The following is a 25,019-nucleotide window of genomic DNA, read 5'->3' on the forward strand; positions in this document are numbered from 1 at the left end:
TGAAACTTCCTTTTTTTTTCAAAAAAAAAAGTTTTTTTTTTCAAGAGAAACTTTTTCTTTCGAAAAAAACTTTCACTTTTTATGTGGATACTAATTGCCAGGGTTGAAATTAATTTTTTGAATTTATAATAGCATAATTTTGCTCCCTCTCAGCATTAAAGCGTATCGTTTTCGTTTACTCATTTACACACCACTAACTCGACTAACTATTCTCTTGTCTTCTCTTCTCGCGGTCAGCTGGTTTTCTGCACGGCGGGGGGCCGCGGCGAAACAAAAAACTTCTCGAAATGTATCACTTGTACAAATCATCAGAGTTATTATCAACATGGCCAGTAAGAAGCGGAAAATTGATTTAGAAAACAGACAATTCAATGGTGAATGGACTGAAGATTACTTGTTTGTGCTCAACCCAAGCAATAAACCCAAACGTTTATTGTGTGACTGCACTCTAAGCATGATAAAGAGTCAAAACATCAAACGACATTTCTTTACTCATCATAAACATTTTAATGAGAAGTACAAGCCTGGCTCATGGGCCAGAAAACAGAAAGTTGCGTGTTTAGATAAGTCTGCCAGCTCTCAGAAACAATGCCTCTCAACATTTGTGTCTGAGCAATCAAAAGCCACAGAAGCAACACTCAGCATCAGTCACATTCTGGGCAAGCGGATGATGACATACAGTGATGCTGAAGCTGTTAAAGAATGCATTGTTGAAGCAGTAAAAATCATGCATCCAAGTGAGAAAGAAGTGATCACCAGCATGACAACTCTCCCGCTCTCCAGATTGACATGTACACGGAGATGCACTGATATCGCTGAGGATTTGCATGACCAGGTGTTGATTGAAGTCAAGGACGCTGATTGCTATGCACTAGCTTTAGATGAATCAACAGATGTTACTAATTGTGCCCAGCTTGCAGTATTTGTTAGGTGAGTTGATATTATAAGTATAATATTGGTTGTAAATGGAAAATTTCATTGCAAGTCCAGTGTCAAAAACATTTTGTATATATTTTATTTTTTGTACGCAAATTTGCATGCAGGTACTTTCACCACGGAGTGTTCAATGAAGAACTGCTTGCACTGATCACACTACATGGCAATACTACAGCAGCTGCGATATATGATGCACTCATAAGCAAACTTAAGGAGCTTCAGTTGCCAATTCAGAACATTTGCGCACTTTCCACTGATGGTGCACCCGCCATGATAGGAGCATGTCATGGTATGTCATTACTCATTACAGTTGTATGTATGTCATTACAAATGTATTAAGTCTAATAAATATTTCATTGCACAAAATCTAACATAGCATAGCGGCCATAGCCTAATTATTTGTATTGACATACCTCAAGATGTAATATGACTTTACAGTAAATAACTCTTCCAATTTTTATGTAGGTGTAGTCACCAACTTGAGAACCGAGTACTGTCCTGATTTGATAGGAATCCACTGCATCATCCACCAATCCGTACTATGTGCCAAGCTGTCCGGAGACTTCCAAGAGCTTGTGGCGTTTGGATATCATCAAATTATAATTAACACTTTTAAAAGGCGGTTTTTGCATTCTCTCTAGCTGGAATTAAGTAAATGTTAAAACAGACGTATTTATCGTGTTAATCTCTTATTCAAACAAGAAATTCTGAACCGACATATTTAACGCAGATTGAAGTGTTTCAAATAGCATTGTTTTTACGGCGTAAAGTTTGAAGTGTACTTGATGAAATGTTTGGATGACGTAGATTCGTAGAATAATAGATATTACACACATACACGTAGCAACGATAAATTAACATGGCGTTAGCTGATTGGCTGACGTGTATGATATAAAACGTTAAGCTTGGTTCAAATCGTTACCCCCTGGATGCTCTGGCCGGCGAGGCTCTGCAAGGGCTTGTCCCTTCAGGACTTGCTAGTACTTCTCACGGTTTTTAGTTTTGGATCTGTTTTACGTTTTGGCTTATTCAGTATTGAATTCAAGTGACAGTTCTATTCAAAAATGGGAATGGTGTAAACGTCTCTATTTCGATACAACTTATTCGGACAATATAACAACTAAACTTTATGAAGTTGGTGTTGATTTAAGAAGCAGAATAGAGACAGTAAACGCAACGGAGTCAAAGACAATTAGCGGAGTCAACAGTCAGACTTGGCTTAGGCCAGTCTAGAAACCACACCACCCCATTTCCCATAAATGGTAACCCCGACTTTCTTCTGCAAAAGAAGGAGAACACTGCACTTCTGAAAGATTCGATTTAGAAAAGGTGAAAATTGGAGTCAGATTAGGATCGAGAGACAAACTGCTTTCAACGGTCTGTTAGCGAGAATATTGCGGCAGACATTTTAAAAATTCTCGAAGTAACCAGTTGAAAGAAATCTCGCTAACGAACAATGACTGTCATGCTACTGGCATTATGGATTACGATGATGACGACGCTAGCCAACACTAGCCAAATCCAGCAACCAACACAGACCAGCGACAAGCATCGCTCAAAAGAAAAATGGAAGAACAATCATCAAGAAGAACGAAGTTATCAATCTCTGTGGACACCTCTACCACATTTTGATTCTGCACCCGATTAATTCTTAGCCGGTAAAGTACATTACTCATTTCTGAATAAATCGTAGCATGTTATTGGTGTTATTAGATATTAGCTAGCGCACATATGTCATGATTATTAATAACAAAAATATAAAATACGTTTCTTATTCAGATTTTACCTCCTACATTTATGTCCCCAAGGACAACGCGCATATAAATTCATACTGTAGTAGTATAGTTATACCTTATATTTGTTCTGCGTAATCAACGCATCATATAATACTAAACGAGAACTTAAAGTTGAACTAAAAGTTAATGTATTCCTTATCCCCCTGTCGACTTCTATCTATACTTATTTTTCCATATCATGTTTTGTGGTAGATGATTTTTATTTTATTCTATTTGCACGGACACAGGCTAACTAAGCCAAATACTTATCAACGGTCACTTTCACCCATTGTCTACCTACAAAGCATTCTTTTAATCTTTTCTTACGCTAAACACTTTTAGCTACGTTTTATATTAACCCACCTTTATTGCTTTCATAAATGACTTACATTAAGTACTAGCGTTAACAAAAACGCCGTACGATTATTTTGCCTTGTTTGTCATCATACCAGGTTGCAAACTGCCAGCCTGTATAAGTCAGAATCTGTTGATATTGTAACTATCCCGATATAACCTCGATTCACAAATGGGTCCACTAACTTGCATCAACAAATGCAAAGAGAAAACGAGTTGGGGCGAATCGCGATATTAAGCTTATTACTCAGACTGATCGAACTTTTATTTTTCTTCTCCTGCATTATGCAAACCCTCTTACCCTTACCCACCCTTATACTTACATTATCTTGCTATATAAATTCGGCAAACCAAACGCGTTGTCCGATATCATTGTGTCAAAAATATTGAAATGCATTTGGTTATAATGGCAATCATTTTATTCAAACTATTTGTGTTAGGTTTTGTGTGCAATTACAATTACGATACTTTTAATTTACTTCGGTTGTGGTAAAAGCTGTATAAAAAAAAAATATCACAATATTAAATAAGAAACCCTTCTATATAACATAGTATTAGTGAAGAATGTTTACTGCTATTTTTTCTTTTGCATATTCCATCTGTGTACGTTCGTTGACCGCATCACAATTCTGACTGGAGAGAAAACAAATTCTGCATTCACATTGCAAGCTGACAACAAACAACAAGAAATCTTGCAAGCTGCCAACGCCGACAATTCCTACCTCGAAGCTTTTATGGGTTGGGAGATTTATGTGGCGTTTGGATATCATCAAATTATAATTAACACTTTTAAAAGGCGGTTTTTGCATTCTCTCTAGCTGGAATTAAGTAAATGTTAAAACAGACGTATTTATCGTGTTAATCTCTTATTCAAACAAGAAATTCTGAACCGACATATTTAACGCAGATTGAAGTGTTTCAAATAGCATTGTTTTTACGGCGTAAAGTTTGAAGTGTACTTGATGAAATGTTTGGATGACGTAGATTCGTAGAATAATAGATATTAAACACATACACGTAGCAACGATAAATTAACATGGCGTTAGCTGATTGGCTGACGTGTATGATATAAAACGTTAAGCTTGGTTCAAATCGTTACCCCCTGGATGCTCTGGCCGGCGAGGCTCTGCAAGGGCTTGTCCCTTCAGGACTTGCTAGTACTTCTCACGGTTTTTAGTTTTGGATCTGTTTTACGTTTTGGCTTATTCAGTATTGAATTCAAGTGACAGTTCTATTCAAAAATGGGAATGGTGTAAACGTCTCTATTTCGATACAACTTATTCGGACAATATAACAACTAAACTTTATGAAGTTGGTGTTGATTTAAGAAGCAGAATAGAGACAGTAAACGCAACGGAGTCAAAGACAATTAGCGGAGTCAACAGTCAGACTTGGCTTAGGCCAGTCTAGAAACCAATACACCACCCCCAATTCCCATAAGCTAATGACTGATGCAATGAAACTAATCAATAAACTGAAAGCAAACTCATCTCTAAAGCACCGGCAACTAAGGATTTTCTAGATCAGCATAATGCTGAATTTTGTGACTTACTCACGCATAATAACGTGAGATGGCTAAGTAAGGGCAATGCTTTGAAAAGGCTGTGGGACCTTCGTAAAGATTTGGTCATGTTTTTGAATGAAAAGGGTCAAACTAGTACTCTGCTTGAAGGTACCAATCTATGTAACTTGGCTTTCCTTGCTGACTGTTTTACCCATCTAAATACTCTGAACTTGAAGCTCCAGGGCAAGGGGCATACTATCATTCAGCTGTGGTCAGCAGTGAAATCTTTCAAGCAACAGCTGTTGCTATTCGTTTCAGATATCACCAAAGACATGCTCCACTTTCCATGCTTGAAAGTGACTCTACAAGAAGTTAGCTGTGGTAATGATTGGTCATGCTTTGTCGAATTTCTGCAAAATTTGGACACTGAGTTCTGTAACAGGTTCAAGGAATTTTATGAAATCAGTTCAGTTATAGAACTAATTTCACATCCACTGTCTGCTGATGTTAATGGCACTTGGAAAACACAACTTTCCACTGAATATGCATTGCTGGTGTCTAAAATGCAGGTAGAACTTTGTAATCTTAAAGGAGATGAGATTTGTATCGCAGATCCAAATGTGTTTTGGTTATCACTTGTAACCTTGGAAAGGTACCCAGTTATAACCAGGCTGGCTAGAAGGATCCTTACTTGCTTCGCTTCTACGTACCTTTATGAGTCGTTGTTTTCATCAATGAATTTTGTAAAAAAACAAGCATAGAACGAGACTCACAAATGCTCATCTTCATGAGCTTATGAGGATATCAGTAAGTGACAGAAAGCCCCGATTCGACGCTATTGTGAGATCTAAACCAACTCATCATTTTTCTCACTGAAATAATCTTGGAGCTGTAGCACACTTCATTTTTGACTATTACAAAGTTATTAATATGTTGTAGGGTACATTTCATGAATAAAGCACCACAAAAATTAAAGCATGTCCAATATATTTACTATTCATATTTAGTGGATCATCATGTTGTCAGGTTTGGTTGTGGTGGATCATGGCAAAAATCATTTGAACACCCCTGCTCTAGAGCAGTGTTTCTCAACCTTTTTAGCCCACGCACTATTTTCCTTTTAACATAACTAATTGCGGACTCATGTAATAGGAATAAAAAATAAGTTAGTTCAACACTAAAACAGTAAGATAAAAAAGCAGAAGCGTTTTGTTTATTGGGCACATATGCACTATAAATCTCAGTCGGAACCTTGAAAATTACGACCTTTGCTCAACCTATCTCAATAAGAACTTTGTCCCTGGACTTGCTTCACAAGTTTGTCGAAATCAGGAATTATGGTCGTCAATGCACACCTGATATCATTTTCCGGTTGAAGTTAGTTCCGGTACTTGGTTTTAAGCATAGTTAAGTTGAAAATCCAGCTTCACACAAGTATGTAGTCAGAAAAAAGCAAAAGAGCTATTGCTGCTTGTTTGTAGAGGTCAGATAGATTAGGTTCCTTCGATAGAACATTCGCCCAAAATTGAAACAGAGAAACAATTTTGAACTTGTCTCTCCACATCTGTAAACTTTGCAGTTCAATCAACTGTTCAGCGAAGCAATTTATTTCTGAATTAACCTCTAACGCTGACACCTCAAAAGTATTTCGTACCCAGTTAAACATCTTGTTATAACTGTGGGAAAGAATATATCGATCCAGCTCTGAAACAAATGTATCGAGGTGCTCAAGAAAGATCCGACGAATACCGCGCAAACGCATCAATGCTTTCTGTTACATCTAAAATATTTTTGTCTTTTCCCTGCATAGAGCCATTCAATTGGTTCACATGGCTGAAAAAATAGCTAAGAAAAGCAATTTGGCAATCCATTTGTAATCGCTAAAGAGATCAACAAATTCATGTTTCTGTTCTTTCAAAAAGGTGCTGATTTTATCTCGAAGGTTGGCCACTCTCTCCAGTGCCTTTCCTCGCGATAACCAACGAATGTTTGATTGGAACAGAAGCCCATTGTATTCTGCCCCCATTTCTTCACATGATACACGAAATAAACGAGTGTGCAAGGAAAGAGATTTAATAAAATTGACAACAGAAACAACTTCTTTGAAAACTATGGCGAGGTCTTTTCGCCACCAATAATGCCTAAACTGGCTTATGCACAGACATTTGCAAGCACAACCTGGTGTAACGTGCGCAGGTGAAATTGCATTGCGAGAGAAGCAAAGAAACAAAAAAGTTCTGACACTTGGGAACTCCTTTTAAAAAAGAGAAAAAAGGAGGTGATTTGCGCGCTAGGAATTGGAAGAAGCAGAAGAGAACGAAAGAATTAAGGAATAATTCTTGGATGGGATTGCCACCACCGTAACAATAGAAATAAACAAGACTCTGAATCAGACTATTTTAAATTACCAACAAACGAATGTTGTAATTACCAAAATTATCCAACACACCAAGGTATTTCTTGCGACCCCTACTTTTTGAGGCGAAGAACCGTCGCGAAAATTATGACCTATGCCTAATTATATACGGTAAATTAATGGGCTTGCGGACTCACAAAAACCTTACGCGGACTCAAATGAGTCCGCGGACTCGGGGTTGAGAAACACTGCTCTAGAGTCTAGAGGAACTATGTAATCCAAACGAAAATCTTAATACACGAGGTGACGCTCATAGTATTCTAGAAGCGATTCAGAATTTTTCTTTCTTTTTCTTCTTATGTTTTTGGAAAGTAATCCTGCGAGAATCTCATCATACTTAAACTTACTTGCAGCAAAAGGATTGCTGTTAGCGCAATGCTCTAACAAGATGAAAGCGTTTGTCAACTTTTTAGTGGAAGAACGAGATAATCTGGTTAAAGGTTCTGTGGATGCAACGATCAAAAACAGCGGCAAATCAGCAACAGCGTTTGATGTTTTACAGTGGTTAGCTAAATCACACCTACTTGATTCAACAAGTACGTAGGCCTACCATATTTATGCTTGTGTCTGAAACTTTATCTTACCATTGGTGTTTCAATTGCGAGTTGTGAGAGGAGTTTCTCAAAGCTCAAAATGATAAAGTCCTATTTACGTTCTACCATGAATGATGATCGGCTATCAGCTCTATCGATTCTTTCTATAGAAAGACATTATACGTTCAAAAACTTGATTTTGAAGATATTATCGCTTATTTTGCTTCGGCGAAAGCTCGAAAAGTTCAATTTTGAGGCGGTTATTGATCTTTTATTTGCCTAATACATTTGTTCTCCATTTTTTATCTTTTATTTTAGGCCTTAACGCTGAGACAGTGTGGCTTCTTTCTCAAGCAATATAGAACTTCTGAGACGCGGCACATTATCTGTAATTATTTTTATTGAAAAGATTGCGTGAACATGAAACTATACTTCAAAATTTGCTGCAGTCTACATAGGGCGGCATTTTCATCGAAAGCCAGGGGCGGCAGCATATGCTCCTACGCCACTGCAGTGCTTAATAGTATAAGTTCACATATATAAATGTTATATAGCTGTCACGTTTCGCCTAACTGATTCTATTTGTTTTAGTTCTGTTCAATTCTGTTTTTAATAAAGCCTAAGTTGCTCGAATTTAATGTTTGAGTTTCAAGGTTATGACATCTACCAACAGTTAATGTAATAGCATTGAGACTGATACGCTTAGCTATGTTCAACTGTATCAAATTACTGGCAGCTAGTTACATTTAACGCGACTGTACGACTTTCTACAGCAGGCCAAAGTACATATGAGAAAAAGGCATGACGTAATATGATCGCATAAGTTGCAGCGGCATACAGGAAACTGTGTTGGCATAGCGTTAAACTTTACTGATACTACACTTAAGGACGAGAATTCTATGTTTTACACAATTTTATATTACATTAATTGATATAATTATCACAGATTAAATGCCTTATTTTAAACCTGGTTTATTTCTGATCGTCGCTGGTGCATACCGTTAGTAAAGATCAACAGTAGTTGATCGCAGATCAAAAGTAATCTGTACTTGATCGTTTTTGGTGCATCCCACCCTAAGTCTTTATTCTGTGATGGAAATTTTATCTGATGTCTATAATGGTAGATGTTTGTTTGGTGTTTTATGGCAGCAAGCTGAAAGTGCTGAGCACCGCGTTGCACCAGTTTTTGCTTTTTTAGACCAGATTGCTCAGTGTGGCTGGAACAAAACCGAGATTTTCTTGTAAAAGGCTATACGTTGCCTATCACAAACGGCGGACAGGCTAGGGCCGCGAGTCGCAGTGCACACCGAATTTGGCTTTTGTACCCCCGACATCTCTGAAAACTTCAATACTCTGCAGCAATGTTCCCTCTAATTTTTCACGAGTCTGAGCAAACACTCTAACTTCCTGAGCGGTCTCTTGGACCACTGTCAGCAACATCAGACGTGCGCGTGGTCATTATTATGCGTTTATTCTATTTTTAATTCAGGTTGGATGTTTTTCTTGTGCGCAGCACAGATTTTCTGTGCGCGGAGACGGTGTCAGCAGTGCGCAGTTGCGCACGCGCGCAGCTTAGAGGAACATTACAGTCTGCAGTCCGGATTTTAGGGAAACCGCACAGTTTCCAGTGATATCTGTAATAAGTGAAATAAGTAATAAGTAAGGTTTTTTCAGTCGTGATTTCGGCACAAGATTTTTCCTCTTCATTGGAACCCCCTCCTTCCCTTGCCGTTCGTTTTTTGCTTCATTTTTCTCCTTAGGTGTCTTGTTTTTAATTTTTTCGCTGACGGCAGACGTTTCCTTCTAACACCTACAGATGAGTGCTACTTCTATAAAAGATCATCCACGGGCGCCAACTTAGGGAGTGCAGGCGGGCGTGCCCAAAATTCGGTAAGATTTTGCGTTTTTTTTTTAATTCAAGGACGCATTAAAACGTTCAAAATTTTACTAAATTAAATTTTTAATAATCTCTGACTGGTTTCTTATCGTGTCAATGTAAGCACACAGCTTCATCTCTGGAAATCGTTTTGTAGCCTATAGGCTAGCCCTATAATGTAGTATAAAGACCTGTTTAAGTATAAACTATTCTTTCGTTTTTACTTCATAAATGTGGAAATGTGTTAAAAAGCATAACAAAATTGGTTTATTTTTGTCAAAATCTGCAGTGTAACAAGTTTTTTTTCATTAATGCACACTTTAACAGCGTCCCACCTACTTTACAATTAACTGCGTGTCCATATTTTTAACCCTGCAACTTGCAGCGTATTCTGGGTGAGGAGCGTGGATTGTTCTCTTTCTTCTTGAGATGGTTTTTCTTTTTTAACTCCTTGACGTATGTTATGTATCCTGCACAACGCACTTGGACGAAAAGATGCTAAAATAAATCCGAGCGCTTGCAGTTTGAACTTTATTTCTTGTCATTTTGAGCAATGTATTTTTGTTTCAAAGTAATAAAGTATATTATTTTGTTAAACGTTGAATATATGAGATTAGCAGATATCCATTTTTGTTTTGCGAAAGTGATAATTAAGTCCATTTTGCGAGCGGTGTGTTCGCTCGATCTGTTCTCGTATGTAGGGTAATAGGTAGGTAGGTAATTTACCATTGTTATGTCGGGTGTCCGCATGAAAATGTTTCAGTTACGTCAAGCGTTTTCAATCATCAACAATGTACATTATAATAAGCGTTAATGCATACTTTGCTTTGATTGGGTGGTCATATTCGTCTTAAAAAAATGTCGTAATACCAATTTTCCAAATAAAAAAATACAACTCCTCGAAATTTTCTTAAATTTTTTCTAAAGAAGTGTTTCACTTTTCATATATCAAATCTAAGCAACGTGGGACATATTACGATTACATTTTTACGCCGTTTGAAAGGAATATTTAGAGAAACTTTTGCAATTACTTAACCACAAAACTTGACCTGCTTTGCGCATGGAGTGAGTTACTTAAATGACGTCACGACGGAACTTGATGACGTCACACCGCACGCCCAGTTGTTTTTCTAAGCTGGCGCCTATGTGTTATTTAGTCTATTTCTTTAAAGTAAAGTTGGTCACCCTAAATCAGGGGTGGGAAAACTTTTTAGCTCGAGGGCCGCATTCAGAATCTGAAATTGTTCGAGGGACGCACTATAGTATAATCAAGATTACAAGCCAAAACATAAAATCTAGAATAGTCAAAATACAAGCTTTTATTTAATTTTAAAGTGACCAAAGAAATGGAGATTTTATATATATATTACATAAAAGATATACAAAACGTTTGTTTCAATTATTTCTTTGAATACAACCCACATGTATCAGAAGCATTAATGAGATTATTGCAGTTGGTCAGGGTCATTAACCAACTTCTCAAAATTAGGGATGAAGTTGGTTGTGCTGATTCTTAAAACAGATTGGAGATTTGAATCTGTGAGCAGTGACCTGTTCTTAGATTTGCTGATTTTCGTTACTGAGAAAGTCTGCTCGCAAATGTACGGTGATGTAAATATCACAAACAACTTTCTTGCAAAATTTTTGAGATTTTTAAATTTTTCTGAATTAGAGATGCATAAAATTCAATCAGTGATTTGCTTTCACTCATTTTCTTAAAAGAGTCATCGGTATACAAATCTATTATTTCTAACTGCAGCTCTTCAATTGTTGTTTCAATATCACAGGCAAAAGGTGAGCTAAGTTAATTGAACTGGCCTTCCATTGCTTTGAAATTGCCAAATCGTTTGATAAATTCCCCATGTAATGCTAACAGCTGAGAACTGTAATTCTCTGACAATTCTCGTGTGACGTTGATTTGGGTTCTTAAAAGTGGAAAATGAACAAAGTTTTGCTCTTAGCAAAAAGTTAAGTTTCATTTGAAAGGCTTTTACTTCCCGGTACATTTCATGAGCAAATATACCTTTACCTTGAAGTTTCGTGTGCAGTTCGTTTATCTTTTGCATTATGCCGACAGAAAATGCAAAATCACATGCCCATTCCTTATGCCCCATTTTCCTTAAAAAGTAACAAGAAATATTTTTAATATTGAAAAACATGACAATCTCTGTTTTGATCCTCCATGTTCTCCGAGACATAAGTATGGCTTCTATTTTCGATTAAACTTCAGGCTTTGTTTGGGCTGTGCATATTTAGGTTATGTTTAAAAAGGTAAGGTAAATAGACCAATCCAATTCAGTACCAACCAAAAGCATATATGCAAAAAAGGTTTTGAAAAAACTTTCAGACCCCACTCATGAGCCGTAAAGTTTTCACTTAAAAATTGGAAAATTTTCCAAACTGGAAATTGTGAGAAACTTAAATTTATAGCACTGTGAGAAATTAAAAATATTTTTTTTTAATATTCTTGTAAATATGACATCAGCAAACATCTTTAAAAAGTATTTTTCCATTGTGTTTAGTTACTAAAGCAGGATTGTACCTCTAAAATTTGCACAACTTATAGTTCGTATATATGCCACATTTTGGATTTTGTTCATCATAAATTTAGGCTACGGTTCTGAAGCCCAATTTGTTGCTTCTATAATACTGAGCGATTATATATACAGCACACAATGAATGCAACAGCAAAAAGTGATAAGAAAATTGTTATCAAGATTTTGCCATAAACTAAACCCGACAATACAATTTAGTGATTTTTAGAGTAGTAATGTTGACCTCAACTAGTATGGTTTGTCAATAGCATTTGGCTACAGCTCTTTTCTAGTCTGATGAACACTCATTTGAGTATTTGACTAGTAATAAAGGTTATTTCCTGTTCCAGCATTCTTACATTTAAATATGGAAAGGTGGGTAGGTAAGGTGGCTTTAATTACTGGGGCTTCAGAGGGCATTGGTGCTTCAATAGCTGAAAAATTAGTTCAGAGTGAAATGAAAGTGATTGGTTGTGCAAGAAATATAGACAAGCTCAATAAAACTGCATCCAAAATCAACAATGTTGGGCCTGGTGAGATGTATCCGTATCAGTGTGATTTAAATGAAGAATCTCAGGTACTTGGAATGTTTCAGTTCATCAGAGAAAAGTTTAAAACTCTGCATGTATGTGTAAACAATGCTGCTGTGATCCATGACACGTCAATTTTGGAAGGAAAAACAGAAGTATGCTGTTTGTTTGTATATTGTACTTGTAGAGGAAAGTGCTATGTTACAGGCCTGTAAGAGGTGTTAATTTAAAGTTCTGTGTTACTATATCTAACTAGCAACTATATCTAACCAAAGCGCTTTGCTGGGCCGAAAAGATATCAATTTTTTAAATGAGTCCCGCACATTGAATAATTATGTGATAAAGTCATTGCTCTTAGCCTAGTTCAGATAGCGTAAATGGATATTAGAGCTTTATTTATTATTTTGTGGCCCATACCTTACACACCCGACTTGTTGTTTTCTCTAGTACAGCACTTTGTTAATTGATTGTAATTTGTAAGTCATTTCTTTGTGGTAAATTTGTCAGATACTAAACATATGACTTGAACAAAGTATGTAAGGTATGGGCCACAAATAATTTCAGGAGACTTAAATATTGCTAACTTAGGTATGTATATGTATAAAAAAGACAAATAGTTTGTATTGTTTCTTAATTGTATGTGTGTCATGTAAAATTAGGCACAAAACTGTATGTTTAAGGTTGAGTAATTAATTATTTTATAGTATGCTTGACGATTAAATACTCAATTGTTTAACTGTGTATAATATCATACAAACGCTTATTGACAGGAATGGAAACATATGCTGAATGTCAATGTATTAGCAGTACTGATATGTTCAAGGGAGTCAGTTAAGCTCATGAGGGAGTCAGAAGTGGATGATGGGCACATCATTAATTTGAACAGTGTGGCTGGGCATCGCATTGTCCATAAACCTCTGTATGGTATTACAAAGTTTGCTTTGAGTGCAATCAACCAGGGTCTTAGGGTTGAGTTGATTGGAGCAAAAACTCATATCCGTTCAACACAGATTTCACCTGGATTTGTGGAAACCTATCTTTTGGACAAGTTAGTAAATTTATACATGTTTTCCATGAAATTCTATGTCGAGAATGCAGTGGTTTTTTTTATACAGTATGATATTTGTATTTATATTGTGTTCTTTACAAATACATACAGTAAGTTTAAGGCATAAAAAATTGTTATTCAAATCATTTTGTTTCCCAACCTTATCAAGAGTTTATCCTGGACAAGGAAAATGTGATAAGCTATTTTCGGAAATGGAATGCTTGAAGACAGAAGATATTTCTGAAGCAGTTTTGTATGTTTTGGGATCTCACCCTCGCGTTAATGTCAATGATATCATCATTCGACCAACAGAACAACTTGAGTAAAATTCTTGCATTTACTATGAAAACCTAAATATTGTCGGTTGTTATTTTTACCATATGTTCTATTTGTATCACATTTCTTTAGTTTTTATGTAATCAAGGATTTTTGTTCGGTAACCAAGCTCCAAGTAATAATTGCAGAAGAACATCATACAAATGGTTATAATAGAAAGTTTATAACACAACTTAAAACTTACTATATATCATGATTGTAGTAAAAATAGTGTTGCCATTTGGCAACTTTTAACCTCGCACAGTGAGTCTCTGATGTTTACTGTAACTTTGTGTGTCGTGTTGGTACTGTGTGTTCCTGTTATTTCAGGAGTCATTTCCTGTTAGCTGTATGCATTTGCCAGGAAATGCAAGTTAATGATCCAATAATAATTAATTAATTAATAAGTGTTTTAATGATATGCACTTTCCTTGCCACACATACTTACGTTCAATTTTGCTTATAATTACAGCTTGTTTATACTGTTTTAAGTGTAAATGATGTAGTGCAGAGAATCGACTGACCATGTACCAAACTTGTCGTACTACTGACGGTACCAACTACCTTATCATACAGTATATAACGTATTAATCCATAAGTGTGTCAGCTTTTTTTAAACTTTTGGGCTGTATCAATATTCCATTTGGGTTCGATTGTGTCAGAAATTTCAAGAAAGTTGCTGCTTGTTTTTTACTGTTCTACTCATTTCTGCATGGTACCTAGTTGTATTGCTTGCGGTTGACTTTTTCATACTTAAAATGTTTCAGTTCACGGTTACCCTAGATTTGTGGCATACTTCTTAATGGACAAATTTGTGCTACAAGTAGAAGTAATACTGACATTTTAGTTTTTGAAGTTCAAGGTTGTTCCGATAAATATGGAAAAAGATTTCTTAAATGATGACTTGACTTGGTTTGTTATTGTGTGTTGATTAGCAAAAATGTTGAGAAAAATTTTTATGTAGGCTTTATTGTTCATTAATATTGCATACTTTCTTACTAATGAAATGTTTTTGTATTTCTCACATGTCTCTATTACATTTCGCACACACAAACACTGAAAACAATAGAAAACAGTTATTAACCTGATGTAGTAATACCGTGGGGTAGTACATTATACCCGTATTTGCTTTTGTTTTTTGGACTTTAATGTTCATTATGCATACGAGTTGTAACTCCCAACACTTCATTACATCTATTTCATTAGGATTGCTACATACTGGTAACAAAGCTTCAGAAACGCTTTTCATTCTCACTCTCATTTTTCTATTAATTATGCAAGTTTTCTTACGCTTAAGTCAACGTCAACAGATAAGCACTTAATGCTTTTGTATTATGGTGTTTATGCAAAATGTTTTACAAATGCAGTGTTTAATTAAAGGATTGTGTTTCATGGGCCAAATAATTTTTAGTTTTGGTAAATTTAAACATATATACATAAAATAGTATTTGATGCAGAATGTTGTATATGCAAGCGAAATGCTTGAAAATGTGATTGTTTGACATTGTATTACACCAATGCCAAAAATGTATGGACTGTTTTTGTTAAATACTATATGTTAATAAATAATAATAATCAACTAATGGATCATAAACAAAACTGTGAAGATTGTGTGCTGAAACGTTTTCCTGGAGAACACATATCATTACTGTTGTTAACCTCCATTGTTAACAAATATTTTGCAGCTAGGTGAATTGGATTTGTATATATAGTTGCAATGATCAGAACAGGGATTGTATTGAAATACTTTTAACAATGTCAAAGCAACCTGGACGTGGATTGGAAAGCAGAAAACTTGTTGGGGAGTTGTTTACATTAACGTATGGTGCGTTGGTCTCCCAACTAATTAAGGATTATGATAACGACGATGAGATAAATAAGCAGTTGGACAAAATGGGTTACAATATTGGAATACGCTTGGTTGAAGATTTCATGGCTCGCTCAAATGTTGACAAGTGTCAAGATTTTCGTGAAACAGCGGAAGTTTTGTCAAAGATGGCTTTTAAAATGTACTTAAATATTTCGCCGACAATAGCAAACTGGTCACCAGCCAATGACGAATTTTCATTTATTCTTGACAACAATCCTCTGGTGGAGTTTGTCGAACTTCCAGATGATCATCCTGACCTCAATTATTCTAATATCTTATGTGGTGCTATTAGGGGAGCACTGGAAATGCTGCAGCTTGAAGTGGAAACTTGGTTTTCTAAAGATGTGCTGAAAGGGGACAATATTACTGAACTAAGAGTAAAATACATTAAAAGACTTACAGATGCTTTGCCTGCGGGTGAAGATTAGTTGCTCATACTTATTGGATCTCATTGCTTGTATTTATGAGCTAATCTTCCGAAGAGTCTTGGTTGACGGCTGCTCGTGAACATACCCTATTAATAGTGATGTGATTGCAAGATCACATGGTAAATGTTTCAACAGTTTCCTGACTATTGTTATCAAGGCTGCGCAAATCAAAGTTATCCAGTGACTTTCCCATGTTATTTAACACATAGTTGAACATTACAAAATTTGTATGGTTCTTCTGTAGATAGATTTTTGAACATAATCAGGCGTTGCAGTTTTGAAGACATGAAAATATTTTTAAATGTAATCAAACTTAAAAAAACAATGTTGTTGACACTTGGAAGTGAAATATTTATGTGTTTTGTATCTGTAATGACTTTTTAGTTGCATGCTTAGAACATCACCAATCATAGCTGCCAAAAACTGGAAAGTAAACAATTTAATTACTCTTAAGGGGATATGGAATCATTCTCAACCTATTTTCTAAAAAAGGATAAAAATACGCTGATACCGAAAATATAAAAGAAATTCTCTACCTTTTTCGTCAACAACCTATTTGGCGAAACTGTTTTAAAACATTGTACCGAGAACGGATGTGACGTCACCAGAGTTGCTGGCGTTCGATCATGGTTCAAGTGCATATCAGTTCAACGGAAAGTTGCTGTTGCAAGACTTGTTTAGGCGTATTTAGTGCGCATGTTGAATAATTTTTTATATTATTTCATTAACAGATGATTGACTAATTGTAAAAGGCGTTTTTAATTAAACAAATCTTGCCTGTATGAGCATTGTGTGGCCTTAGCTCTAGGTAGTATAAGCCTATTATTAAGAAACTATGTACAATTTTATTTGGCTTTCGGCTTTTCAATGTTGTTCATAAATGCAAACTTTCAGGTTCTACCAATACAAAGTATTGCGCAGTTTGCAAACAGTCCAACCCAGATCATTACATCTATTTTTAAAAACGAAACTTGTACCTACAATTCAAAATACTTTCTCACTCAACTGGTGAGTCTATTGTAAAACAAGCTGACATCACAAATTAAATACTTGAGGTCTAATATCCGAAGTAACTAATGCAACACATGTTTCTGTACTTGACCGTAAGGTTGATCCTATCTGCCTACTGTTCTAGCTGGTGACTAGCTTCTTTTCTCTCACGGTCCTACTTGACAATCTAGCCAACCCTATTTAAGTCACTCAGGAAACCGTTATCTTAATGTTTTGTTACATTTGGTAGGATCTGAAAGTTTGCATTTATGAACATTAAACTGAGAGCTGAATAGGCCTAATCAAACTGTATATAATTTCTAAGGCTAGGCTTAGACTACCTCGAGCTAAGGCCACACAATGAACATACAGATAAGACTGGTTTAATTAAAAACGGCTCTTACAATTAGTCAATCATCCGTTAATGAAAAAACATAAAAAATTATTCAACATGCGCACTAAATTCGCCTAAACAAGTCTTGCAACAGCAACTTTCCATTGAACTGATATGCACTTGAACCATTATCAAACACCAACAACGTTGGTGACGTCACATCCGTTTACTGCAAATTTTTTTAAATGGTTTTGCCAATAAGTCTTTAACGAAAAAAGACAGAAAAATTTCTTTCAGATCTTCGGATTCAGCAAATTTTTTTATTTTTTTAGAAAATACATTGAAAATGACTTTAGTTTCCCTTTGAGCAAAGAAGTGCTGCTCAATACAGATGATGCTGTTGTTTTGGATTTGTCGTGAAAATTTGCGTAATAAACTGTAATTCATTTGATACGAACTTTGAATCAATGGTTGGGAAAAGAATATTTAATTAAGAATTAACTAAGTTAATTAAACTGGGAAAAGAATCTACAGTATAACACAGAATTTAAATTATCCAGTGCATTAGCCACATTTTACAATTACATGCTTGTGTTCTTTGCTAGCATTTATTTCCATTACAGTATTATCATAAGCCACAATTTCGCTTCTAAAATAATGGAAAGTTGGATTGGAAAAGTAGCTTTAGTCACTGGTGCATTAGCTGCTATTGTAAAAAAAACTTGTTGAAAATGGAATGGAAGTGGTTGGTTGTGCTCGAAATTTAAAGGAATTAAATGAGATAGCATCAAAAGTCAATAAAGCTGGCCCTGGTCATATGTATCCTTACAAATGTGATTTAGTTGATGAAAATCAAATCCTAACTGTTTTTGAATACATTAAAAAACAATTTGGAACGATTCACATTTGCATAAATAACGATGCAGTTACTGAGGTTTGTTCCTTTCAATGGTAAGATATTTAGGCTACTTCAAATCTAGAGTTTTAATAGTCTGATTAGTATGTAATGATTTTTGCAGCATTTGAAAGAAATGATCAATGTTAACATTCTTGCCTTGTGCATTGCAACTCGAGAAGCAATCACTTTGATGAAAAACACAAATGTAGATGATGGACACATTGTCAACATTAACGGCAACGCAGGCACAAGATCTGTTTTGAGACATTTTATTCGGCTACAAAATATGCTGTTACAGCGCTCACGGAGGGTTTACGACAAGAGCTACGTGCTGCAAATAGCCGCATTCGTGCAACTGCTATTTCGCCTGGCCTAGTGAAGACAGAACTAATGTATCGGTAATGGTATGATCTCAATATTTCTACTTTAAAGAGATGAAAATGTGAATAAGGTACCTGTGCCTAATAAGGCCCATTGCTCATATTTCGCAAACCCTTGCAAATAAATGAAAAGTTTTATCCCTATATAAAAACTAATATAAATTCATGATGGTTTACCAGATTTCATCCTTGTCACGTGATCAACCGATTCGCTAGACTAGACCACAACAAAAATTTGATATTTGCATTTAAGGTGGTTTTGTTAATTTAGAAAAAAGGTAAGTGAGAATTTGGCCTGTTAAATGAACTGTTGTCAGCCGGCTGAAGTTTTCATGTAACAACCAACTTAGTATTGAAAAGGATAATGCACTTTTTTTGCTAAAATTTTTCTGATAATAAAAATGTGACATTTTTTTCGTGGATGCCACATGCGCCTATAATAAGGCCCATGCAAGATGCTTGATGGTTGAAGATGGTTGATCCCCCCCAAAAAAGAAAAAAGGTCTTTGCTACAAAATATGCCAGAAAAGTACCAAAAATTGCTCAAATAAATTTGAACTGCCCAAAAATTGCCTATTTAATGACGGTTAGGGGGGCCGGTGATCCCTCGCCTGCTGCACCTATGCTGATGGGTCACATTCCTTTAAGTTTTCAACCCACGTTTGTTGGTCGTTGTCTTACACAAATTGGTGGTTGCTGTCTTGTTTTATTTGCTTAATACGATTTTTCAGCTATGTTTTAAATCAAAATACTCACAAAATTAGTGGGCCTTATTAGGAGCCTTTGCTCCTAATAAGGCCCTTTTTGGAATTTTTAATTTCTTTATTTTGGGGGTTTGTCAGGTATTGTGGTTTTAATATGTTGTAGTCATATACCCTCACTAATAGAATACGATTTTTCACTCTATTCTCATTTGTGGTTCTTGAGTTATTTTCAAAAAAGTGTTAGGTGGGCTTTATTTGGTACAGGTACCTTATTTTATGACAATTAGTTTTATATAAACCTATGCTTGCATCTTTTAAAACAGTTTGTTTATTCGATGGTTGTAGGCAAAAACTAATCTCAAACGTTGTGATAAAAACTTTAGGCTATAATATAACAGAATGCACAAAGATGATTCACGAAGTGTAGACGAGTTGTATGCCACAAAGCCTTTTCTACAACCTGATGATGTTGTCAATGCAGTGTTATTTGCCATTACATCTCCATCACACGTGGAAATCAATGATATGCGTATAAGACCAACCGGACAATTGAACTGAAGAGAAATATCGTAGACTATTGCAGCTAATGGGCTTAGTATTAAAATTAATCGAACTGATAATTAATCGTAAAGTAATAAACTGCCATGTATTTAAACACGCAGACGCTTGTAAAGGACGGTAATCAACGAAAGAGTTTAAATTAAACGAGAAATCGAAAGATGGCCTGGCCGCCAACTGAACTGCCCCCAGAGATGAGGCTTGAGAAGAAACAACAACAAGCGGAAATAAAAAATGCAATGGCAAATAAATCCGGAAAGTGTTAGTAGGTTTGACTTACAGTTCATTTCTATTTTATGACTTATGTATCGGTTAACATAGTCACGTGGCATTTGTATATCACTGTTGGCTTGCGCTTCCATCGTAAACCAGTTAGTAAATGCCGAGCATTTGAAAAGAACTCAATAATAAAACATGATGCCTGCCTGTTTCATTGAATAGCCTTTTGCAAGCAACGTGCCAATCAAAACCGAAATGCAAAGCAATTTACCGGTTCCTTCACCGATGGTGATGAAGGGAAAAGATCAAGGAAACTGGACCTACTTCAAAGAGTAGCGGGTCAATTAGGAAATTGCATCTGGGTTGAAACGGAAGACAGCTGAAGTTTGCGTTGCAACGTTTTTGGTCATCAGAGGTGGGTAATACCGCCATGCTATAGTACCGAGTTACTGTACCGCGGTACTTTTTCAGTACCGATTCCGAGATCCTCGGCACTTTTTTCTACATTAAGTTCCGAATCTCTATGACAAATTACTTTTTTCAAGAATTTATAAGTTATTTCCGGTAGTCGGTAATTTAAAAATGAATAGGCCTACTTCAAGGTTTTGAGAAGTATGTTTTTTTAAACTCCATTTTAACTAAAGTTAGTGCCATTTACAGCGCCAAAGCGTGAGTTTACATATTTTTTGACCTGCAGTGACCTTTAGCGGCTTCATAATATCTGAAAAATTGCACTTGCAATAAAATCCGCTTTCTAAAAAGTGTCGGCAAAGTATCAAACTATTTTTTGAAATAGTACCGAATACCGGAACCGTCGGTACAGTCTTTGCCAAGTACCGGCACCGTTACCGTTGATACCTCGAAAGTAACAACTTTTTGTCAGTGAAGGATGCTACCAAGCCTACCAGAAGTTTTGTGACGATTACGTCACGACTCACGAGTTGTTTTCGAGATGTTTGGAATTTAATTTGGGATCTTGTAATTCAGTTGTTTATCAGACTTGAGTTTTCCTTAATGACGTCAGATAAATTACCTCGCTTGAACTGGTGTGCCATATATATATCGATGCAATGCAATCTTCCCTTTTTACGTGATTGGTTTCACTGGTTATTACAGCGCAATGTAACATTCAGTAAGCTTTGCCCGAAGGTGGAAGCCTTCGTGTCTGATAATTAATAAAATGGGAACTTTATCATTTAGTAATATGCATAAACAGAATTCAAGCAACTAACAGCATAGTCACGCAATTTGAGAAATGAAAACTCATATCATCGAAGCAGAAGTAAAACAAGTTATCAACCATCAATCGTCCTCGCTCATATTCAAACAATTACCGCCAGCATATGCGGTCATTATGACGGATGAGTTTGTTGTGTAATAGTTCACACGAGTAGTACACAAACGAACATATTTCTTTGTCATAGTTTTTTTGACCGGGGACGAGAAGAAAGAAATCCAAGCAATAAAGGACGTTTTGAAGTACACTTCAAGGCACCGTGCATGCTTGTAAAGGGGCGTAATTTCTTTGTTTGTTTTAATAACTTATAATGTAAAATTACTAAAATCAGAATTAATGAAAGGATCCCGGATGGTGCTTCCTGAAATTTTTTATGTTACTTCAGTATGCTTTGGGCTATTATTTCATGAAATCATCGTAAAATCACATATCTCTAACTTTTGTGATAAAATTTTAAAGGGAACACTGCAATTTTGGGGCAAATTTCAGAAAGTTAAATTTCCTCAATCTTCAACGACCATTTATGCTAACCTAAACATCCGACCTGCGGGTTTTTGATACGCCACTTGCTAAGATAATCCCCGCACTTACAAACAACACCGGCCATGCAGGCCTCTGATTGGTCTAACTCTAACAAACTTGTTTTCACCATTACGTAGAACGTCCAACAAAACCAAGAAAATCGCAAAATTTCAGCAAATAAGGTTCCTTTAAGCCGGATGTGAATGCCACCTACGAAAGATATGTGTTCAATTTGTGTGATCAAGAAGATTATGAGACAGTAGATCAGTACGTTAGTAGACTGCTGGAGTTAAAGCAACTCCTGTGAATTCGAAAATTTGTGTAATACCTTAATGAAAGATGCAATTGTAATTGAAACGAAGAACAACGTCTACTGCAAAATGACGCTTAGTTCAACTTTAACAAGGGTATATCAATTTATGAGAAAACGCAAAAGCAACCACTTTGCATTGCAACAAATGCAAAGAAAGCTCTGATTGTTCCGTACCCCCTCTGCAAAACAGATAAACGAAACGCCCGAGAAGTTTCCATCACCATGTCGCCGGTCGTGAAATTTTCAACTCAATAAAATTTGTCCGTATAAATGTTTAATTTATTGACATTGCAATATAATCCAATTCCGCTAAAGACTAGAACAACATCACAAAACGTTTTGAGAAGGTCCAAATTAGACTGGGTTACAGTATAAGATTAATAATAACACTGGCCAACAAAAAAATTTTGGCATGGAAGGTAAGAACGATTTTAGGGTATATCAGGGGCGCTGAGCTCGAAAATGCCATTAGTTTTTGCAAATTGGCTCTAGTTTTTAAGACATTAGCGAATTTCGATATTTTTGGTACCTTTTAATTTTGAACGTAGGTTGCATTTTATCTTAAGGAACAGCCTATATTAAATGTTGTTGTAAGTCTATCTGCACTAAAACCACAAGAATGAGCAAAAGCTAAAGACACAATGAGATTAACTAAAAGAAGAGGTGCTGCATAAGTCTATTCTTTTCCTTATATTCAACACAAAAAATGCCCCATTTATTCGTCTTTTCAACAGATTTTCTTAACATATTGCAATGTGTGAGACTAAGCTTCCAATACCACATTAAAACTTGCTTGAAGTGAACAATAAATAGCAGTAATTTGGTAATAATAAACCAAGTATGCCTAAGCCAACACCAGAAAGACGACAATTTGTAAAAACAGACGAAATAAACAAGCAATCAATTTTTTTATTTGCCACGGAGTATTCAAAACAAAACACTATACGAAGAAATATACCCATCTCAGGATGTGCATTAGTGAAGTTCCTAGATGCACTCTAGTTAATTACTCAAATTAGCTTAAAGTCATCTGCAGGAAAGTTCTCTTGTACGACTTTCGCCTGTAGTTTGGTTGTGGACAGTTTCGCATTAGGCACCAGCAGTAATCTGCCATCATGTGAGTATCACATCTACCTTGATATCCTCATCTATTAATTTGATATCTTGGTGAAACCTTTCACCTTGTTCCTCACTCATATTTCCAAGGTTTTCAGAGAAGCGATCCAAGTAACTAAATAGATAGTGAACTTTTATGTTCATCCTTGATCCAAGAGCTTGAAAGTTTGTAAGCTTTACTTCTAGGAGATCCACATTCCACATAGTTGCTTGCTTTTGTGCTTCCAAGAAATCCTTTTACAACTGCAACGAAAGAGTGCCAGGCTGCCTTCTCAACTTCAGTCATATGTGATGGAAAAACTTAATATTAAATTAATTTTCGTATTTGTGGCCCATCAAAAATTCCTCCTTTCATCGTTTCAATACTAAGACCAGGAAATACTTTGCACAGGTGATCAAAACAAGCACCATCTTTATCTAATATAAGGCCTTGACAAATTGTTTCATCAAACCCAGTTTGATGTGCAATGTGAGTAAAATGATGCGATCACAAATGACCAAAGGTTCATTTACAATGTTTTTATCTTCGTGCACAAGCTGTTCACGTATGGGCCATTCCTTTTTAATCCAGCGTTGATCAGTGGCCCGACTATCCTAGTAACAAATAAAGCAGGGATACTTGGTGTAGCCGCCTTGTTGTCCTAAGAGAAAGTTGAACATTTTCAAATCAACGCATATCTCCCAGTTATGCTCAGTATAAGAAAGTTTCTTCAAGATCATCTTTACACTTTGGTAGTGTTCCTTTAAAACGACTGAGTGGCCAATTGGAACACCTGCAAACTTATTTTCGTTGTGAAGTAGCACACATTTCAAGCCTTTTTTGGAGCTGTCAATGAATGACCTCCATTCTTCTGGTTTATACTCAAGTAGACCCATAGTTGAAAGAAGTCCTTCGATGTTTTTACAGTACACAAAATTATCTTCTTGAGAGAAAAATTGCATTAACATTTCTTCTCTGTCCCGGTAAAACGTTATTTTTGTTGCCGAATCAAGAATGTTATGCTATGTGTTGATGTTAAGGCTTATGTTAGTGCTTGATGGGAGATGATATAAACTAATCTAAGGTCTTATTTACCTCTCAAGCGAGAAATTTGTGCCAGACAACTCAACATTTGGGCAAAACTAAATAGTTGCTTCACATGGCTTCAGTTTTTGTTAACCTACGTTACTCACTAGCATACATTTGTAACTTTTCATGGCGTATTTAGGAAAAAGCAATATCTCAAAAACTAGAGCCAATTCAGCAAAAGTAATGGCATTTTCGGACTCAGCGCCCCTGATATACCCCTAAATCGATCTAACATATCATGCCTTTTGAAAAAAAATTTTTTTTATTGGCCTGTGTAATGAGTTACTTTGGGCGTCAAACCGTAGGCAGTATACACAGTTTTTCTGAGTCAAATTTTTATGCCGTGTAACCATAGACACCTTAAATAGAAGGACTGGTAACTTCTATGCTCGGTATCTGGAACTTGGGTCCCAAGTTGGAACTTGGGTCCCATCATAATTTGTGTCAAATACATGGTAAAACCTTCATTCTGGTGTCTCTTGGGGGGTTTTGAAGGGTGAGGAATTACTTTTTCATACTTTTAACCTTCTACAAGGTCATCTGAAGGTCATCTAAAGGTC

General features: G+C 36.0%; 4 protein-coding genes across 6 annotated transcripts; all 4 read left to right on the top strand.

Annotated features, from left to right (window-relative positions):
• Positions 1 to 346: 346 nt before the first annotated feature.
• On the top strand, positions 347 to 4,372 carry LOC143447109 (zinc finger BED domain-containing protein 5-like). The gene is made up of 3 exons (XM_076947044.1): positions 347 to 930; positions 1,044 to 1,225; positions 1,402 to 4,372. Exons 1-3 carry the CDS (start codon positions 455 to 457, stop codon positions 1,575 to 1,577), a joined length of 834 nt encoding a protein of 277 aa, XP_076803159.1. The 5' UTR covers positions 347 to 454; the 3' UTR covers positions 1,578 to 4,372.
• Positions 4,373 to 8,796: 4,424 nt separating this feature from the next.
• On the top strand, positions 8,797 to 15,506 carry LOC143445548 (dehydrogenase/reductase SDR family member 11-like). The gene is made up of 4 exons (XM_076944717.1): positions 8,797 to 9,408; positions 9,780 to 12,613; positions 13,229 to 13,506; positions 13,676 to 15,506. Exons 2-4 carry the CDS (start codon positions 12,296 to 12,298, stop codon positions 13,830 to 13,832), a joined length of 753 nt encoding a protein of 250 aa, XP_076800832.1. The 5' UTR covers positions 8,797 to 9,408; positions 9,780 to 12,295; the 3' UTR covers positions 13,833 to 15,506.
• Positions 15,507 to 15,576: 70 nt separating this feature from the next.
• Positions 15,577 to 17,894, top strand: LOC143445549 (trafficking protein particle complex subunit 3-like). Its single transcript, XM_076944718.1, has one exon. The coding sequence runs from the start codon at positions 15,577 to 15,579 to the stop codon at positions 16,117 to 16,119; it is 543 nt and encodes a 180-aa protein (XP_076800833.1). The 3' UTR covers positions 16,120 to 17,894.
• Positions 17,895 to 18,028: 134 nt separating this feature from the next.
• Positions 18,029 to 22,655, top strand: LOC143445551 (uncharacterized). 3 transcript variants are annotated; one of them, XR_013113833.1, is made up of 5 exons: positions 18,029 to 18,377; positions 18,463 to 18,745; positions 19,824 to 20,252; positions 20,425 to 20,617; positions 21,627 to 22,655. XR_013113833.1 is itself a non-coding variant. In XM_076944724.1 (5 exons), exons 3-4 carry the CDS (start codon positions 20,145 to 20,147, stop codon positions 20,583 to 20,585), a joined length of 261 nt encoding a protein of 86 aa, XP_076800839.1. In that variant the 5' UTR covers positions 18,029 to 18,394; positions 18,463 to 18,739; positions 19,824 to 20,144; the 3' UTR covers positions 20,586 to 20,617; positions 21,627 to 22,655. The 3 variants fall into 3 exon arrangements, 1 of the variants encoding a protein (XP_076800839.1); XR_013113832.1 differs by having other exon boundaries at positions 18,463 to 18,739; XM_076944724.1 differs by having other exon boundaries at positions 18,029 to 18,394; positions 18,463 to 18,739; positions 19,824 to 20,244.
• Positions 22,656 to 25,019: the final 2,364 nt, after the last annotated feature.

Source organism: Clavelina lepadiformis, chromosome 2 (assembly GCF_947623445.1).
Source record: "Clavelina lepadiformis chromosome 2, kaClaLepa1.1, whole genome shotgun sequence".
NCBI lineage: Eukaryota > Metazoa > Chordata > Ascidiacea > Aplousobranchia > Clavelinidae > Clavelina > Clavelina lepadiformis.

Excerpts from the sequence above, each read along its gene's own strand:
- LOC143447109 (XM_076947044.1), top strand. The coding sequence starts at position 455 with ATGATAAAGAGTCAAAACATCAAACGACATTTCTTTACTCATCATAAA. Across the intron at positions 931-1,043 it reads CAGCTTGCAGTATTTGTTAG|GTACTTTCACCACGGAGTGT; the intron begins GTGAGTTGATAT and ends ATTTGCATGCAG. Across the intron at positions 1,226-1,401 it reads CATGATAGGAGCATGTCATG|GTGTAGTCACCAACTTGAGA; the intron begins GTATGTCATTAC and ends ATTTTTATGTAG.
- LOC143445548 (XM_076944717.1), top strand. The coding sequence starts at position 12,296 with ATGGAAAGGTGGGTAGGTAAGGTGGCTTTAATTACTGGGGCTTCAGAG. Across the intron at positions 12,614-13,228 it reads TTTTGGAAGGAAAAACAGAA|GAATGGAAACATATGCTGAA; the intron begins GTATGCTGTTTG and ends GCTTATTGACAG. Across the intron at positions 13,507-13,675 it reads GAAACCTATCTTTTGGACAA|AGTTTATCCTGGACAAGGAA; the intron begins GTTAGTAAATTT and ends AACCTTATCAAG.
- LOC143445549 (XM_076944718.1), top strand. The coding sequence starts at position 15,577 with ATGTCAAAGCAACCTGGACGTGGATTGGAAAGCAGAAAACTTGTTGGG.
- LOC143445551 (XM_076944724.1), top strand. The coding sequence starts at position 20,145 with ATGGCCTGGCCGCCAACTGAACTGCCCCCAGAGATGAGGCTTGAGAAG. Across the intron at positions 20,245-20,424 it reads GGCAAATAAATCCGGAAAGT|CCTTTTGCAAGCAACGTGCC; the intron begins GTTAGTAGGTTT and ends TTCATTGAATAG.